The 16,218-nt window shown below is 36.2% G+C and overlaps 6 protein-coding genes across 6 annotated transcripts; 2 read left to right on the top strand and 4 right to left on the bottom strand.

Moving 5' to 3' along the window:
* Positions 1-1,755: 1,755 nt before the first annotated feature.
* EV154DRAFT_564826 (vacuolar biogenesis protein) lies at positions 1,756-2,747 on the bottom strand (the record flags this gene model as incomplete). The annotated part of the gene is made up of 7 exons (XM_051605865.1): positions 1,756-1,822; positions 1,895-1,990; positions 2,049-2,205; positions 2,265-2,382; positions 2,444-2,570; positions 2,631-2,653; positions 2,715-2,747. The coding sequence occupies 7 exons, from the start codon at positions 2,745-2,747 to the stop codon at positions 1,756-1,758; spliced, it is 621 nt and encodes a 206-aa protein (XP_051456463.1).
* Positions 2,748-2,931: 184 nt separating this feature from the next.
* EV154DRAFT_422767 (D123-domain-containing protein) lies at positions 2,932-5,214 on the bottom strand (the record flags this gene model as incomplete). Its single annotated transcript, XM_051596105.1, has 12 exons — positions 2,932-3,152; positions 3,225-3,338; positions 3,393-3,741; positions 3,801-3,896; positions 3,956-4,037; positions 4,092-4,159; positions 4,391-4,417; positions 4,473-4,582; positions 4,640-4,788; positions 4,847-4,880; positions 4,936-5,081; positions 5,147-5,214. The coding sequence occupies 12 exons, from the start codon at positions 5,212-5,214 to the stop codon at positions 2,932-2,934; spliced, it is 1,464 nt and encodes a 487-aa protein (XP_051456462.1).
* A 35-nt stretch (positions 5,215-5,249) lies between these two features.
* EV154DRAFT_422836 (short-chain dehydrogenase/reductase SDR) lies at positions 5,250-5,601 on the bottom strand (the record flags this gene model as incomplete). Its single annotated transcript, XM_051596106.1, has 2 exons — positions 5,250-5,493; positions 5,549-5,601. 2 exons carry the CDS (start codon positions 5,599-5,601, stop codon positions 5,250-5,252), a joined length of 297 nt encoding a protein of 98 aa, XP_051456461.1.
* A 3,258-nt stretch (positions 5,602-8,859) lies between these two features.
* Positions 8,860-11,167, top strand: EV154DRAFT_512752 (uncharacterized protein). The gene is made up of 5 exons (XM_051601960.1): positions 8,860-8,961; positions 9,033-9,107; positions 9,167-9,968; positions 10,020-10,662; positions 10,725-11,167. The coding sequence occupies exons 3-5, from the start codon at positions 9,180-9,182 to the stop codon at positions 10,988-10,990; spliced, it is 1,698 nt and encodes a 565-aa protein (XP_051456460.1). The 5' UTR covers positions 8,860-8,961; positions 9,033-9,107; positions 9,167-9,179; the 3' UTR covers positions 10,991-11,167.
* A 487-nt stretch (positions 11,168-11,654) lies between these two features.
* On the top strand, positions 11,655-13,369 carry EV154DRAFT_482606 (uncharacterized protein; the record flags this gene model as incomplete). Its single annotated transcript, XM_051598509.1, has 6 exons — positions 11,655-12,115; positions 12,226-12,355; positions 12,422-12,531; positions 12,595-12,947; positions 13,011-13,153; positions 13,217-13,369. 6 exons carry the CDS (start codon positions 11,655-11,657, stop codon positions 13,367-13,369), a joined length of 1,350 nt encoding a protein of 449 aa, XP_051456459.1.
* A 13-nt stretch (positions 13,370-13,382) lies between these two features.
* Positions 13,383-16,134, bottom strand: EV154DRAFT_512751 (transitional endoplasmic reticulum ATPase). Its single transcript, XM_051601959.1, has 4 exons — positions 16,069-16,134; positions 15,723-15,997; positions 15,400-15,665; positions 13,383-15,346 (listed from the first exon to the last, which is right to left on the bottom strand). The coding sequence occupies exons 1-4, from the start codon at positions 16,092-16,094 to the stop codon at positions 13,436-13,438; spliced, it is 2,478 nt and encodes an 825-aa protein (XP_051456458.1). The 5' UTR covers positions 16,095-16,134; the 3' UTR covers positions 13,383-13,435.
* Between the last annotated feature and the right edge of the window lie 84 nt (positions 16,135-16,218).

The following is a 16,218-nucleotide window of genomic DNA, read 5'->3' as shown; positions in this document are numbered from 1 at the left end:
TTTCATATATGTGACGGATAGGTTATACCCTACACATTCTCAACCTCTCTGCTAGGTTACCAGTCGCAGATATTACTGGAAAAGATGAGCCCAGAGAAACATATATACCACAAGACCAACATATGTACCACATAACCAACTATAAGATTTGTAGAGGTGAGTTGAAGTAATAACAATATAGCTAACCAATATATTTAGATTACTTGCCTTTTTCATTGACTAGAGAATTCCTAGATGTATTCAAATGATGACAGCTATACATTTTTTATCATGCAAACCGGTATCCAGAGTCAATACCGCTCTCTTCTACTTAACTGCAAAGTATACTAAAGAGAATCAGCACAGAATACATCCATGTTGGTTGCAGTAAGAGTCATCTTTCATATGTGACGGATAGGTTATACCCTACACATTCTCAACCTCTCTGCTAGGTTACCAGTCGCAGATATTACTGGAAAAGATGAGCCCAGACAAACATATACACCACAAGACTAACTATAAGATTTGTAGAGGTGAGTTGAAGTAATGACAATATAGCTAATTAACATATTTAGATTACTTGCCTTTTTCTTTGACTAAAGAATTCAAATGATGACAGCCATGCTTTTCTTCTAGGTTACCAGCCGCAGCAATTACAGGAAAATATAAGGATGCTGCTCTTGTCGAATAAGCCCTTTCGTACAAAAAGCTAGACTTTGTATTTATAAAAATGTGGACCGAAGTAAGTTGTCGGCTTGTTATTTACGAGCTGCTTAATCTTTTGAAATTTGTTACTGAAACAAAAAATCCTTATTTCCGAACGAATACACACACAAAAAAAAAAAAAAAATGTGATCGTAGGCGCCAAAAAATGAAAAAAGCAACGTCATCTAAAAAAAATTGATTGGCCGGCAAAAAGTTTGAACGCACTAAGAAATTCTTGATTGGTCAAATAAAAAGTTTGATTTTTAGACTCAAATCACTGTAATAAGATCGGCCCGACTTATGTCTACAATCGAATATTACAATATGGGTGATACTACAACAAGAATCAAGGAGCAACAGAAACACAAAGATAAACCGTGCATTGACTGAGATTCCTTCGCGTAGAACTGCGTCTATGGAGCAATGTGTTTTGTATGTAACTTACATGTCGCAGCACATAGAAACATTTTAGAATTTTTATGATTTCGAAACTACAAAAGTCAAGTAGTTGAACTACCTCAGCTCCCAAAAAGCCATCGAAGAAAGTGTCAACATTTTAATAAATGGCGGAAAAAAGTTATTTGTAAATGTTCAATGATACACTGTTCCGTTCTATTGTGCCCACTCATCTGTTTTTAAATGCGCGATCTGTTAGGTTACAGGTAAAAGCTTCTAAAAACACAGGTGGTTTACCTGATTATCTAGGCACTGGTCAAAGAGAATATCCAATCAAACAGATGGCAAGTCTACACGGTATTTTACAATGACAATCCTGAGCTTGAATGTTATGATCTAATCATTTATTTCTCAACCAATAGCTGCGCGGTCACTATGGATATCGCAAGGGTTTGTGCATTGTTGTTTTCCCTGTTATTATGCAAATATATACCCAATGCACATACCCGTCGTGCTGTACCAGTAATTTATCAAAGATTGAATAGTGTTCAACACTGGTCGCAGCTCTACATAAGAAGGTCACTCACCCATTGGTAATTTATTTCCCGCCCACCTAAAGGTTAAATCCACACTTGGGCATTATTTCGAGTGTACTTTTTCCTTTATTCATTTAAATTAACAAGCACATCCAGGATCTTGTTCTTGTCTTCCGCTAGGTATTTGGATGGTATCGGGAAAATCACTAAAGAAAAAGAAAAAATGGTGATACGATGAGATGACTTGCAAATATAAACAAATAAAAACATGAACATACATGTCAACATCAGTTTCTTGAGATAAGGCGTTCTTTGCAATAGTTTGGAAAGCCTGTTCTACATTAATAGCTTCCTTAGCAGAAGTCTCGAAATAGCTTAAATTAGGGAGTTTAGTTAGATTGGATATAAACAAAATAAGGTTAGTTAGCTTACGGAACATTGCCCTTGGATTGACACCAAGCCATAGCACGCTTTTGGGAAACCATTCTTCTACTCTCTTCGACATCAATTTTGTTACCCAAGAGCACAAATGGGAAACGATCAGGGTCTCTAGGAGAGGCCTGAACCAAAAACTCATCGCGCCATTGGTCTATTTTATAGAATAGAATGAATTTACAATATATATACATAAAAAAAAAAAAATCATACCTAATGATTCGAAACTTCTGCTGTTATTCACATCATATGCAAGAACACAACAATCAGCTCCCCGATAGAATGCAACGCCCAATGATTGAAAACGTTCCTGGCCTGCTGTATCCCAGATCTATCCTTCATGTGTTTAGAATAATAAAAGAAAATAAAGGGTCTTTTGCTTAATCTGTTACCTGCATCGTAACAAGACGATCATCTACAAGGACTTCCTTGGTCAAAAAGTCGGCACCAATAGTAGCCTTATACTGATTAGAGAACTTTTTGTTCACATACTGATTCATCAAGGACGTTTTGCCGACACTAATGTTCACAAGATTTAGCTTCTTAACCCATAAAAAAAACCTTCTTTTCTTGTCTTACCCGCTATCACCGAGAATAATAACCTACGAGATGCAACTTTAGTTAACACACTGTTTCTAAAGGTTGGTTTCCTTTATTTATTACCTTTAAAAGTACTTTCTTACGTCCTGAAGCCATTATTTAAATATTTTGAGAAAATAAAGGAAAAGAAAAAGATAAAGAAAAAAAAATTGCGCTTTTTGTCACACACACACACACACACACACACACGCACGCACACACACAACAAGGCACTTGACCAGTGAAAAACTTAAAACCCCCCTTATTTGGGCCTTTTTTTTTTATATATCATCATTCATGTTTATTCGCTATCGCTACTACTACTATAATCACCGGCTTCAGTTCTTTGCATTGCCTTTTCAAATTGCTCAGCAAATTCGGCAATTGATTTACCGCTTGATAAGTCAATGACATCTTTGGGAATCATATTGGTAGCGAATTTGGGTGCGTTGCACGCAAGAGAGTTGGATTCAGCTTGGGAATTGATAAGACGGATTTCAGATACGCCCTTTTCAGTATCGACTAAAATGGATGGTTATGTTTTACTCGCACAATATTAAAAAGACACACACACACACACACACACACACTTACATGACATGAGTTCGCTCCAATCATAAAGTAAAGCATCAGTTGTATGATTAAATGGGTTAAAATCCACAATAAAGATTCTATCATTGTTACGTTGGATATACACATCAAACACATCTAAGAAAATATATATAAGCATTCAAGATTAATTTAGACATCATATTCACTTACAATTTGCGCTTTCAAATCCATCTCGAATGGTATCTTCGAAAAACTCGTAAATCTTTTGTTCAACATCTTGTGCCACATCCTTTAAAAATGCATAATAATTTAAATCTCTTTGAGTGATTCCAATAATTTCTTGGTTCTTGACAAAGCATCTAAACTCCATGGAAGGTTGTAAATCGTACCATTTGCGGAGTACGAGATTGTATTCGACCTTCTTTTCTGGTTCATCTACGCAATTTTCGTAAGCATGGTTTAAATCATGGTTGATGAAATCCGAGGATTTTAATAACAAAAACACATCAAAAGGCGATGTGCATTTTAACGACTGTGTGGCTGAAATCCATGCTGCGTCCTATCCTTTTTCCTGTATGAGCGAAAAGTTATACCATCTCTTTTTCTTTACATATTTACCCTAGGTGAGGTCCAGTTTAGTTTTGGAAACACGGCTCCTTCAAACTCATAGATAACTTCTCGGATCTCTTTTTCAACAAGTGGAAAATCAGGTATCTATATGATATACACTATCAGAAACATAGTAAACCATTATCAAATTTTGTTTTAATTACGTTGCTATCTGGTTCTTGATTAGGGAACTCGGTGATTTCTTCATCAGAGTCTAATTCTTCAAGCGTGGCTGCTCGAGGTTGACTATAGTTTTGGGTTAATATGCTTGTTTCAAAAGGAGATTTTGTAGACTATTACCCGTCTTCTGGCAAGTAAATGCCGTCTGCATTCAAGTAATCAACAAACTCGTTTGTCAAAGAAATGATCTTTGACTTGAAAGTATGTGCCTTAAATTGAGGATACCAATGACTAAAAGAGCAATTGTCTATATCTTGACAGGTGGTAGAAACCGTCTCGAGTAATTGGGCTTCCTTATGTTCGACTGACATGTTATTTTATGAAAAAATTAAATAAAAAAAAAAAAAATGGAGAAGTGACACTTTTTTATTTCTTTAATGACAAATACGTTTTTACAAGTCCGCGAAGTTCTTTGGAACTGTACCTGTGGGTTCACCTTCAGGTGTCTATAAGGTTATGTTAGTCATAATGGTTCACAACTTGATTACTAATTTACGTTACCACATAAGAAGAGGCCAAGCCTCCATCCACTCTAAAGTCAGTACCTGTCACAAAAGAACTTTCATCTGAGGCTAAAAAGAGTGCACCGTAGGCTTGTTCAATAGCCTCGCCTGTGAAATAAAGTATTTAATAAAATAATATGTTTCAAATCCTGTTGTTGTGTTTACCGAATCTGCCTTGGGGAACATGAACAAGACGACGCTGTTTCTTTTCTTCCGTGTTCAAGAAATCCATCAACAAAGGTGTTCGAATAGGTCCGGGACAGAGAGAGTTGAAACGAATGTTCTCGCGCGCATGTACCATGGCCAACTCGCGACTACATTAATTTATGAGTTACTCGTTTATTTCTTTATGTGCACATATAATATACTCACGTCATGGCTAATACGGCACCCTTTGAAGCAGTATCTATAAAATGAAAAATAAGCTACGAATTACGAAACGCTTAACATGAAACACTTACAAGCCAACTGGGGTGTAGCAGCTCCCATTAAAGCAACAAAACTGGCAGTGTTGATAATAGATCCGCCTCCACTTTTACGCATGGCAATAATAGCATGTTTACAGCCATACCATACACCCTTGACATTGATATCCATGGTCAGATCCCTATCAAAATAGAGAAAAAAATCAGCGTTTAGATACTGTTATCAGTAATGTGTCTTCAGAGTTACCAAACGCGATCCTCTGTGTTGAGAGCATTGTCATCTTCGGGATGCATGATACCAGCGTTATTAAACATAATGTCCAGTTTTCCTAAGGTGTGCGTTTAGCTTATTACACGCGACTTTTTTTTTTTGGTGATATTAAAAACTTACCAAATGTATTTACAGCCTTTTCAACCAAAGCTTTGATTTGCTCTTCCTTAGATACATCAACTTTAAATGCGATAGCAGAGCCGGCACCAGCAAGTTCGATAATTTTTGATACAGACTTTTGGACGCCCGCTTCGTTCACATCGGCACATACAACTTTGGCACCTTCTTTAGCAAAAAGGGCGGCTGTTTCAAACCCGATACCGCTGGAATAAAACTGTTACCAACTATCGACAGACATAAAAGCATTATTACACGTACCCTGCAGCACCAGTGACGATGGCTACCTTTCCTGAAAGTCTTCCGCTAGTCATTTTGTGTGAAAAAGTGTTTTGATATTAAGTAGAAAGAAAAAGATAAAGAGATAAGAAAAAGCGATGCAAAAATAATAATAAATGCTTTTTATTTCATTTTAGTGTGAGAAAATATATCTATCTACCATACGGAACAAATAAAATAGGGCGTCGCGAGATCAATTTCAGGGCCGGGTCGTACAGCTTTTTATGCTAAATATTTTCGTTTAATACGAGAGATAAACAAGTTAGACCTCGTGTCAAGTAAAAAACTTTACTGCCATTTTGGTCAAAAGTGAAAATTCGTTTCAGAATGTTGAATAGAGATGTCCTGCCGATACCCTTATAATTGGTGAGCGTTGAAGGCCAAAGCTTTCTTTAGTTTTTATTCGACACGAGAGACATTTCTGGGGGCGGGGATAAGATACTTGAATAACAGTTCTGTATCTAATAGTATGAACTAACCGAATTATCAATATATGTTTACGATATGACTGAATGAGGGTCTATTACAGGTTTTGAAATGTACATAGACGGGAGTTGTTATCTCTTTGTACAGTTTTCACACTTTTAATTCAGAAAATGTTAATTTTTTTTCAGACGAATCAAAATTTACTTTCAGACAGTATCTCCATGCTAAATTTGTTACAACTTTTGCAATTAAACAAATTATGGATCTTCCCGACATCAGGGGCTCGAACATTTCCAAGTGTTGTAGCAAGCAAGAAGGATTGGCATGTAAAACCAATCTCTATATCATTCAATTTGCCTGTAAATTAAGGAACCTATCCTTCTGCACCAGAAATAGCCTTTCATCGGGGCTTGTTTCTTCCATCTTTTTCCTTGACCAAAGAAGCATATCGGAATGCTTTTTTTTGTCGCGTTAATTAAACACTTCACAAAGCGATCAAAGGCACATTCTTCTACTTCTCAAAGGGAGATTTCTTCACTATTTTGATTTAAGTTTCGATTAAAGGGCCGCTCGTTGTCAAAGATACAGTTTTTGGTACAGAAAGTGAGCTTTTCCGACCTAATGTGTCATTTTTTTATTTTGTTAAATCTGATAACTGAAGAAGCGTTAGAGCGGCGAAAGCGAAATTTTTTTTTTAAAAAAAACAGAAACATGCAAAGATATTTAAGCATTAGCTTCTATTTAAATTAAAAACAATAACAGTCGAAGCCTTGGGGATACAAACAAAGCCTTTTTAGGATGACGCCATAAAACCTGTTTATAAATATACAATTAATTTGCATCAATGCATCGCTTGTATGTGAAATATGACATTGTCTATAAGTTTAACTAATGTCTTCCAAGTCGACAGGCCGAGGGAGAAAATTTGGCTAGTCACGATGAGAGATGATAGATTAAACCAGAAAGAATGGACTAACTGGTGGATCAATTTTAAGAAGATTACAGATGGCCGTCCAAGATTTAAGATTGAGTGACACAATCAAAAATGCACATGTGTTTATGAACTATAGAAGGAACTCTACATACGCGCCCTCCTTATTATTTTACATCGATAGGGACAAATAAATACCCTTTCTCTTTTTTTCTGAAAGATTAACACTTATTGGGTTTATCATTGTTTTATAAAAACGCTCAAAAAAATGACGGTGTGCTATGACAGCTCTCCATATAACTACTTAATTGTATTTGGTAAGTATATTAATCTTAATTCAGACTGTCACTGACACGCAACAGATTTTGACTGTAAACACATTAAATCAATGGGAGGCGTCACTGCCGAGATAGATATATCAGGAGGCTCACAATTTGTACAGTAAGTATATGCTTTCTGCACACATTAGAAGCTTTAATTAATTATGAACAGGGACCCTTCAAACATTTCGATACTTTACGACAGCATTACTGGAGTAATTATAGCTCGAGGAGATTCGGCTGATAAATGGCAGTGGGAAGAGCATCAAAGTCATTATTCATATGTTAGTAACGTGTTTATGGAACTTAACGCTATTTATTTGAAAAATCTGCAACCACCTTATAAACATGATATTCAAGATAAAGTTGTTATACAAAAAGTGATAACACTTTTACTTAATGAAGTTCAGCGTTATGAAAAAATATCAAACAGTTCAAACTTGGACTACTTACATTATGTTTTCAATCTACCCACAAATTGGGATGATGGCATACAAGAAAAATTAATCCGGCCTCTTTTTGTTCAAGCTGGTCTCATCAGCAAAGATGATCCCCGAGATAGATTAGTTTTTTTGACCAGATTGAAAGCCACATTCGAATACTTTCACGATTCTAAAGACGCAACGAATATACAAGTTGGACAGCAACATACTGTATGTTCTCTGGATTTTGATGACAGCTTACATGTAGATTTGGGTTTAGTGTCAGTTCATTATCCCTCTCTGACATCTGTTGATAGCAAATACGTCATAAAATCATCCAACTCAATTAGTTTCACCATCCCTTTAAACCAAAAGGATTTAAAAACACGGATAAAAGATTGTTTAGAAAAACGGTGTACTGCCACATTGACAGATGAATTGATCGATATGCTTACTTTTGAGATTTACGTCTATAAGGGCCCTGAAGGAAGTCCTAGGAAACATAACCTTGGAAATCGTAACATGCTCGACAGCAAGGTAAGGAAGACATTTGATTATTGTTACAAAGCACTAAAGTATCTTTCTTTTTTCTTTTTAGCTTTCGGTCGATACACCCTTTCGTGTCTACTTCGACTATCAGCCTTTAAAGGGATTACTTGATTTATATGATGACAAGTATGGATTAGAAAGTGACGATATTGATTGTATTCAATCAATAACCATTGGAGATATTTATGAAGACCTTACTAATCCTGTGGAATTGGGTTTTATAACCAAACTGGCTTTATTTACGAAGGACATCAGCAAAAGTAAACTTAAATCAATGATAGTTGTCTCTACACAAGTCATATATCAGCAATACAACAATATCATTTTGCTTAAGTGTATAGAAAAATGTGCAAATACATATGGAGAACACCAGGGTATTTTTTCATCGAACAATAGAGACTTTGTCTCTTCAAACTTTTTTGCCGCTGCGTGGCAAAGAATCCAAGGAAGCTTAGGAGTTATGAAAAAACAAATAAAAGAATCCATAAAATTCGCAGATCCAAAAATATTGCCTAATAGAATCAAGAGAGATGAGCAGTCTGGTGGCGCATTCGAACCCGAATATTTTGTTAGTTTAGGTAACAAGAGAATAATAAACACCTATGATACGATCAGCATACGTACCGTAATAGACCAACTATTAATCAGATTTCTATAAACAGAGATTCTTTCCGAAAATGTTAACATTATACTCTCAGTTACCGGAAAAGATACCAGTCCTCAACAATCTACAAAATCTATTCAATGGTATGATTTGTATAGTAGAAGTCAAATGCATTATAAGAACATTGGATTGATCTAGCTTTATACTTTTGCAGTGATATACAATCGTTAGACAAAGTTCTAGTACAATCAGACATCTATCAAAAACTAGCATTATGTATTTCCCAAAGGTACAATTGAATTTAATCGGCCATTTAACTTATAATATGACTTATTTAACTTCAATTAGAGTGAAAAATCAAATGGATGATATTATCAGTGATTGCCTTCAGTTGAACCCCAACTTTGATACGGATACAAACAATATAAGTTGGTTTATTAACTCCGGGTCGAAAAAACTTGAATGTCTTTTGGAAAAGGTTCAACTAAAAGAGATATTTGCAAAAAGGAATTGTGTCTTGGCCATTGCTGTTGAGACTGTCCGTCAAGCCAGTTATATTCTACTTTTTAAAATAATGTATTTACGCTATATTAATCAGCTGATTGAAGAGAATTTAAATGCAAATTTTAAAAATGATTGGGTAAACAAGAACATTGCCTATAACGTGTCTATCGACAAAAACGTATTGGATAATGTGTTTGGATCTAAAGAAGATTTGAACGAATTATTTTACGCAAGTGGAATTCTTCGAAAAGAAGATCAACATAGAAAAGTGCTATTTTCTACCTATGGCGAAGAAATATTTCCTACCATTCAACAAAAACTACCTGATCTGAAGTTCAAAATGAAAATGTACTTTGTAGTCGCCCAAATATATTCAACCCATATTCACGTTGCTCTACATCAAGCTGTCAGACTTAAATCTGTCGAAGAAAACGGAGTGTCCATTGTTGTTCAAGACAAGATTATACCAATCGACAATTTATACAAGGCTCTTTGTAAGATTCTCTGGACTAATATATCATCCGATATCGTCATCAATTATTGTGAACAGCACAACAATGAGACAAATACTTTAGTTTATGATTTCTATTCAACACAAAACCATGGTCAAATCCTAAAAACACTGGAATTAAGCGTACTGAAAATCGTAAGTGCAGCCTAATAAGTCTAAATCGCTTATTAATGATGTTTTACTTAGTTTAATGCGCAGAACACCAATTTAGACATGGATTACAAAAAAGAGATAAGTATCAATCATAAAAATTGTACTTGCAGTTTCACCCTTTCTTTCCGCACCATCATTGAAATGGGTATAAATCCTACCCTTCAAAGCGCCGCAAAGGTCATTGCGGCTTCATTAACAAGCGCTGAATTATTTGGAAGTTATGAGGTGGATTATTTATTTTTGCTGGGAAATCCTTTTTCTTTTTCTTCCGACTCGCAAGTTTATAATGCATACATTGTATTAATGCAAAATGCTATTTGTCTTGGTATCGAGTCCAAAGGAAAGGATACACAATTTATCTATTTACGAGACACGATTACTGATTTAGTGCAATCAACCGTTTATAATAAGAATTGCTTATATGAAAAGTTTACAATGGGAACATTACGTCAAGTACTTAAAGATACATATGCGGTGCGATTAAAAGACCATTTTGCCCATAAATTTGTTCCATTTTCTCGGATATCCAAATGTGAAAATGATACTGCAAGTGATATGGTGGGTGAAGGTAGCTTCTTGATAGTTTTTCGAAGGGGCCAAACCATTCCAATGACGGGGTTGACATTGAAAATAAATCTGGGTCATTTAATGCATCGTTATTCGACTTTGGTGGCAGGTAATTAACTTTATTCTTGTTTTCACAGCTTTCAGCAATAAAACTCATTTTTTTCTATCTAGAATTTATAAGAGTAGACACTTCAAACGAAAAATTACCTAATGATTCTGATATCTTGCCAAAAGATTCCCAAGGACCAAAATTTGATCTGTTCGGATATGAGGACAAAAACAATATCTCCTTTGAGCGGCTTGTACTTAACTTAAAGTACACTAACTACAATTATTCTTTACAGCTATCAATGCGAGAGACTGGGTATAAAGTTGAGGAATACATGTTTAAAGATATAGGGGACCCTTTAACGCTCGCTTATATCCATTCTCATTAATTGCAGTCAATACAGATTCATTGCCAATAGCTTACTAGATCCTGTCAACTTGCATTAGTTTTTCCAGCAGTAGTATAAGCGTGGAATAAAGACTAAGGAATGATTCTTTCTTTTGCACCCATTTAATAAAAATAAAATAAAAGCGCCTGGGGTGTTTCCAATTTTGAAGACAGCGTTACTATTTCTAGACAATTCGCAGCCTCAAGATGCCGTAAATTTAGTTGTTTTTTCAACTTAGTATGTATCAAAGGCAATCCATACCCACAATAATGGGGCACAAAAACCAAAGCCTAAATATACATATATATATATAACCAACAGGTAAACAGAAAAGTCTCGTGATTCCATTTAAAGAACCCCATTTTATTTTAGTCTCAAGACATGACTCGTTGTTAGACCACATCAGTTTGTTTGATTTTGATATACATGTGATAGGGAAGGAAAGGATAATAAGAGATATATAAAAAAAGTGTGATAATGACAGCACACTATGATGTACAAGAACAACTCTATTACTTCATCATAGACTTGATTAGTTATTACAATACACCCATCATGGTCTTTGTAATGACAACCAGTTTTATAATAAATATAACATTACACAGCCATTTCTTTCTTCTTCTTCTTTTCTGCAAAAGAAAAATTAAAATAAAAAATAAAAACCATGAGCAGACCCATTTCAAAAGGTATTCAACCGAATTATATCTTGCACAAGACACTGGCAAGACAATTCAAGGTTGATCGATTCTTGAGTGCTCTACCATTGAGTGCATGGCCTGATTTTACCAAAGTCGTAGATACCCATGTTTTACACCACAACAAGCATTTAAAATCAGGTCAAGAGACGTTTGATACTCTGGTAGCGTCGTTTCAGGTTATCAGCTATAAGAAATCGTTCCCTGCATTGTCTTCGTATTTTAGCCAAGTGCTTGCGTATTACATGGAAAAGAAAAAGGAGTTTGTGGATACGTATGATCATAAAGTGGAAAAGCACAAGCGTGAGATCGCTTTAAGTTCAGAGATGGTTGAAAAAGTGATGATGAATTTAAAAAAAGAAAGCCTTAGTTTGCATGAAAAATATTTACGAGGTGACATATTGACGGATTCAGAGAGCAAGAGATTAAGGTATGAGAAAGAAAAAGGTGATAAAGCTTGTATGTTACATGACGTAAGCGATTACTGATGGGTATGTATAGTACAAGCTTTTCTTCTATTATAAATACTATTGAATGCAGTGATTTAGAACAAAATTCAATTGCCAAAGAAGACTGGCACATGTTTTGTAAAGCGATCAAGGAAAAATACACTATTCATAAAAAGAAATTGAGCAAGAAAATCATTGAAAACTGGTACTTAATTGCCAAGGTAAATGAAAAGAAAAACCATTATCTCAAGTTATACTCATTCTTATACGTCCACTTGTGATATTAGTTGGCAGAAAATACAAAGAGTTTAGAAAAAAGTAGACAGCTTTTAGAAGTTATTTTGGTCAAAGAGAGAAATGATTATTGCAAAAAGATATACAAGATTTTTGAATTTGTGTAAAAAGGAACTTTTATATTTCGATTTGTTGCTATACTGATTTTTGATCGTTGTATTTATAGTCTTGATTTGTATGAAGAGAATGAATTCATGTTCAAAGAGGGGAACGAAGAAAAAGTGACCGAGCAAGATTACATATCAGCCATTTGGAGTCCTTTATTGAAAAAAGTTCATCATTTGCATGGAAAGTCCATTCGATTAAAGACACAAACACGGACAGGAAAAACTGACTATCGATTTGTTGTGGATGTCGGTAACAAACAGGTGGATTTGGGTGTAGGAGAAGCCATCCGCAGACTTGATGATTATCCAGGAAGATTGGTACGCGAAGGAAAAGATGTGGTAGACCGGTTTCTTCAAATCTGCTCTCAAAGCTCACCAGATCAATCCAGCAGCTTTATTCTTCAGACTGCAGGTAAAAATAAGATAAAAGCTTACTCGAATGAAAAAGCGATTTGTTACTGATATTATCAAAAAGGCCTCTGCGGTAAGCTATCATCTGTGCAAATAATTCAGCCCCAGGTGTATGCTGCAGTACCCCACTTTACTGTCGATATTCCTCCAAATATTTCATGCTTGGCGCCTTTTATCGATACATTAAGAATTTTGATAACAATGACAGTAAGTAAAAAATAAAATGAATAAAAAAGTGGCAAGATATTGTCATACTCATATGTATATCAGCAAAAAATGGAATGCATGGCACAAAAGATATTAATTTCACATGAATATGGGCAACCAAAGATTTCCAATAACTATAAATCATGGAGTGCGCAAACCTTTTATTTCCCAAAGACACACGAGTCTACTCGAAAACCCACACTTGTTCTAAAATAAATAAATAAAAATGTTTTAACTAGCTTAACAGAAAATATTTTTTTATTTGTTTTATTTTGTATTTATTTATGCGTATAAATCATCATCACCTCCTTCTTGACCAAAACCTGTACCTTCCTCGGTGGCAGATGCATTATTGGCACCCGAGCCACCTTGACCTTCAGGGAATTTGAAGGAACCAAAACCACGGGATTGTTGCAAGTTTTGAGCAAACATTTCATAGCGACGGATATCAGAATCGTTCACGGAACGACGAGCAAAACGCATAGCTTCTTCAAAGTGAGCACGTGTGATTTCAGCAAAAGCATCACTCTCATCTTCTTCATCCATACCAATATCTTCACCTGCTTCTTGTTTAACCTTGTTCTCTCTTTCTCTCTTAATATCACGTTCAATATCTTCACGGATGGCTAATTTAGCAGCACGTTGGCAGATCTCGCCTAAATCAGCACCGGAGAAGCCTTGTGTGTGTTTAGCAATTAAGCCTAAATCAACGTCGGGAGCAACAGGGGATTTTCTTAATTGAGCGGTAAGAATGGCAAGACGAGAGGTCTCATCAGGAAGAGGGATATAAATCAATTGATCAAGACGACCAGGACGCAATAAAGCAGGATCAATTTGATCAGGTCGGTTAGTAGCACCAATGACAAATACGTTCTTCTTAGCATTCATACCATCCATCTCAGTCAAAATCTGATTCAAGACACGATCACCAGCACCGCCAGCATCTCCACCTCCGCCACCTCTGGCCTTAGCAATAGAATCCAATTCATCAAAGAACATGACACAAGGAGCAGCAGCTCTAGCTTTATCAAATACATCACGAACATTAGCCTCAGATTCACCGAACCACATGGTTAAAAGTTCAGGACCCTTAATAGAGATGAAATTTGCTTGACATTCATTGGCAATGGCCTTGGCCAACAAGGTCTTACCGGTACCGGGGGGACCGTAGAAGAGAACACCCTTGGAGGGACTCATACCAAACTTCAAAAACTTTTCGGGATGCTCAACAGGGTATTGTACAGTTTCTTGTAATTCTTGCTTGACGTTTTCAAGACCACCAATATCGTTCCATTTAACGTTGGGAATTTCAACCACAGTTTCACGAAGTGCAGAGGGGTTAGAGACACCCAAGGCATAAGTGAAGTTCTCCATGGTGACAGCTAAAGAATCAAGAACCTCGGTATCGATGGTATCTTCTTCAAGATCAATCAGATCCATCTTTTCACGAATTTGTTGCATAGCGGCTTCAGAACAAAGAGAGGCAATATCAGCACCGACATAACCGTGAGTTTCAGAAGCAATCTTCTCAAGATCAACATCATCATCCAACTTCATATTTTTGGTATGAATGCGGAGAACTTCAAGTCGACCAGTTGGGTCAGGAATACCGATATCTACTTCACGATCGAAACGACCGAAACGACGTAAAGCAGGATCAATAGAGTTGGGTCGATTGGTAGCAGCGATTACCACGACGTTAGCACGAGCCTTCATACCATCCATCAAAGTCAATAATTGAGAGACAACACGACGTTCGACTTCACCATTGGTTTTATCACGCTTGGGAGCAATAGCATCAATTTCATCAATAAAGATGATAGCAGGAGAGTTAGACTCTGCTTCCTCAAAGGCTTTACGAAGATTGCTTTCGGATTCACCAGCCATCTTGGACATAATTTCGGGACCGTTGATCAAGAAGAAAAATGCACCTGTCTCGTTAGCGACGGCTCTGGCAATTAAAGTCTTACCGGTACCGGGAGGACCGAACATGAGAATACCACGAGGGGGTTTAATACCAATGGATTTAAAGAGTTGAGGATGACGAAGAGGTAATTCGACAAGTTCACGAATTTGGGCCATTTGTTTACGACAACCACCAATATCATCGTAACCAACATCACTAAGACCTTGTTCTTCGTCTTCACGCTTGATGGGGTCACCTTCACAATGAATCACTGTGTCTTGGGCAACCTATACGTGGCTGTGAGTATATATGCTGATAGAATAAAATAATATATACGTACGATACAGTAAGGTGCGGGATCGGTTTCTACAACTTTAAACTCCACAGCTCTCATACCACCACGAACGAGGAATGTATCACCGACACGTACAGGACGATATGCTTCCAAGAAATAAGGTTTCAAGAAGGTTTCGAACAAATTACCAGTTAAACCTTCAATTGTATCATCAATAGGAAGAACGTGAATACGTTTACCGTATTGGATATCAGGACAAGGATGGATAGTGATCACATCACCCAATCTCAAGCGAAGATTGTTACGTACGACTGCATAAAAAAAAGAAGTGTTTAATTAATTAAAAAAAAAAGATAAATAAAATATACCTTTGTTGACTCTGGCTTTGTTGTCCTCTACATCGTCATCGGATAATGCAATTAAGACGGTATCACGTCTCTTTTTACCTTTGACAATGACGGTATCACCTCTAAAGAGTTGTAACTTTTCCATAGTAGCGGGAGAGAGAGTGATCACAGAGTTATCATCACTGGTTGCGTCATCCACCATTAATTTATTGGGAGAAGCTTTACGACGCAAGATGGCTGTGGCAGGATCGTGTTCAGGATCGACCTTAGGAGCATCGGGTAAACCAGCATTAGGTCTATTATGAGGAAAGTGTGTTTGTTTTAGTGCGTACTCTTTTTACACTATAAATAATACTATATACTGTACACCAAGTTGGAGTGAGGTTCTGACATTTTTTTAATATGTTATAAAAAAGAAGAAAGAAAAAGAGTAAAATGTGTTATTTATTCATTTGAAGTGTTACGTGTTCCTTTTTTTTTTTCAAGCATTTTTGAACACCAGTCACTAATTAATAGT

The sequence above is a fragment of the Mucor mucedo genome (assembly GCF_025094135.1).
Source record: "Mucor mucedo strain NRRL 3635 chromosome Unknown EV154scaffold_61, whole genome shotgun sequence".
NCBI classification, from domain to species: Eukaryota; Fungi; Mucoromycota; class Mucoromycetes; order Mucorales; family Mucoraceae; genus Mucor; species Mucor mucedo.
Note: the sequence above shows the minus strand (reverse complement) of the source record. Positions and strands in the feature narration are given on the sequence as shown.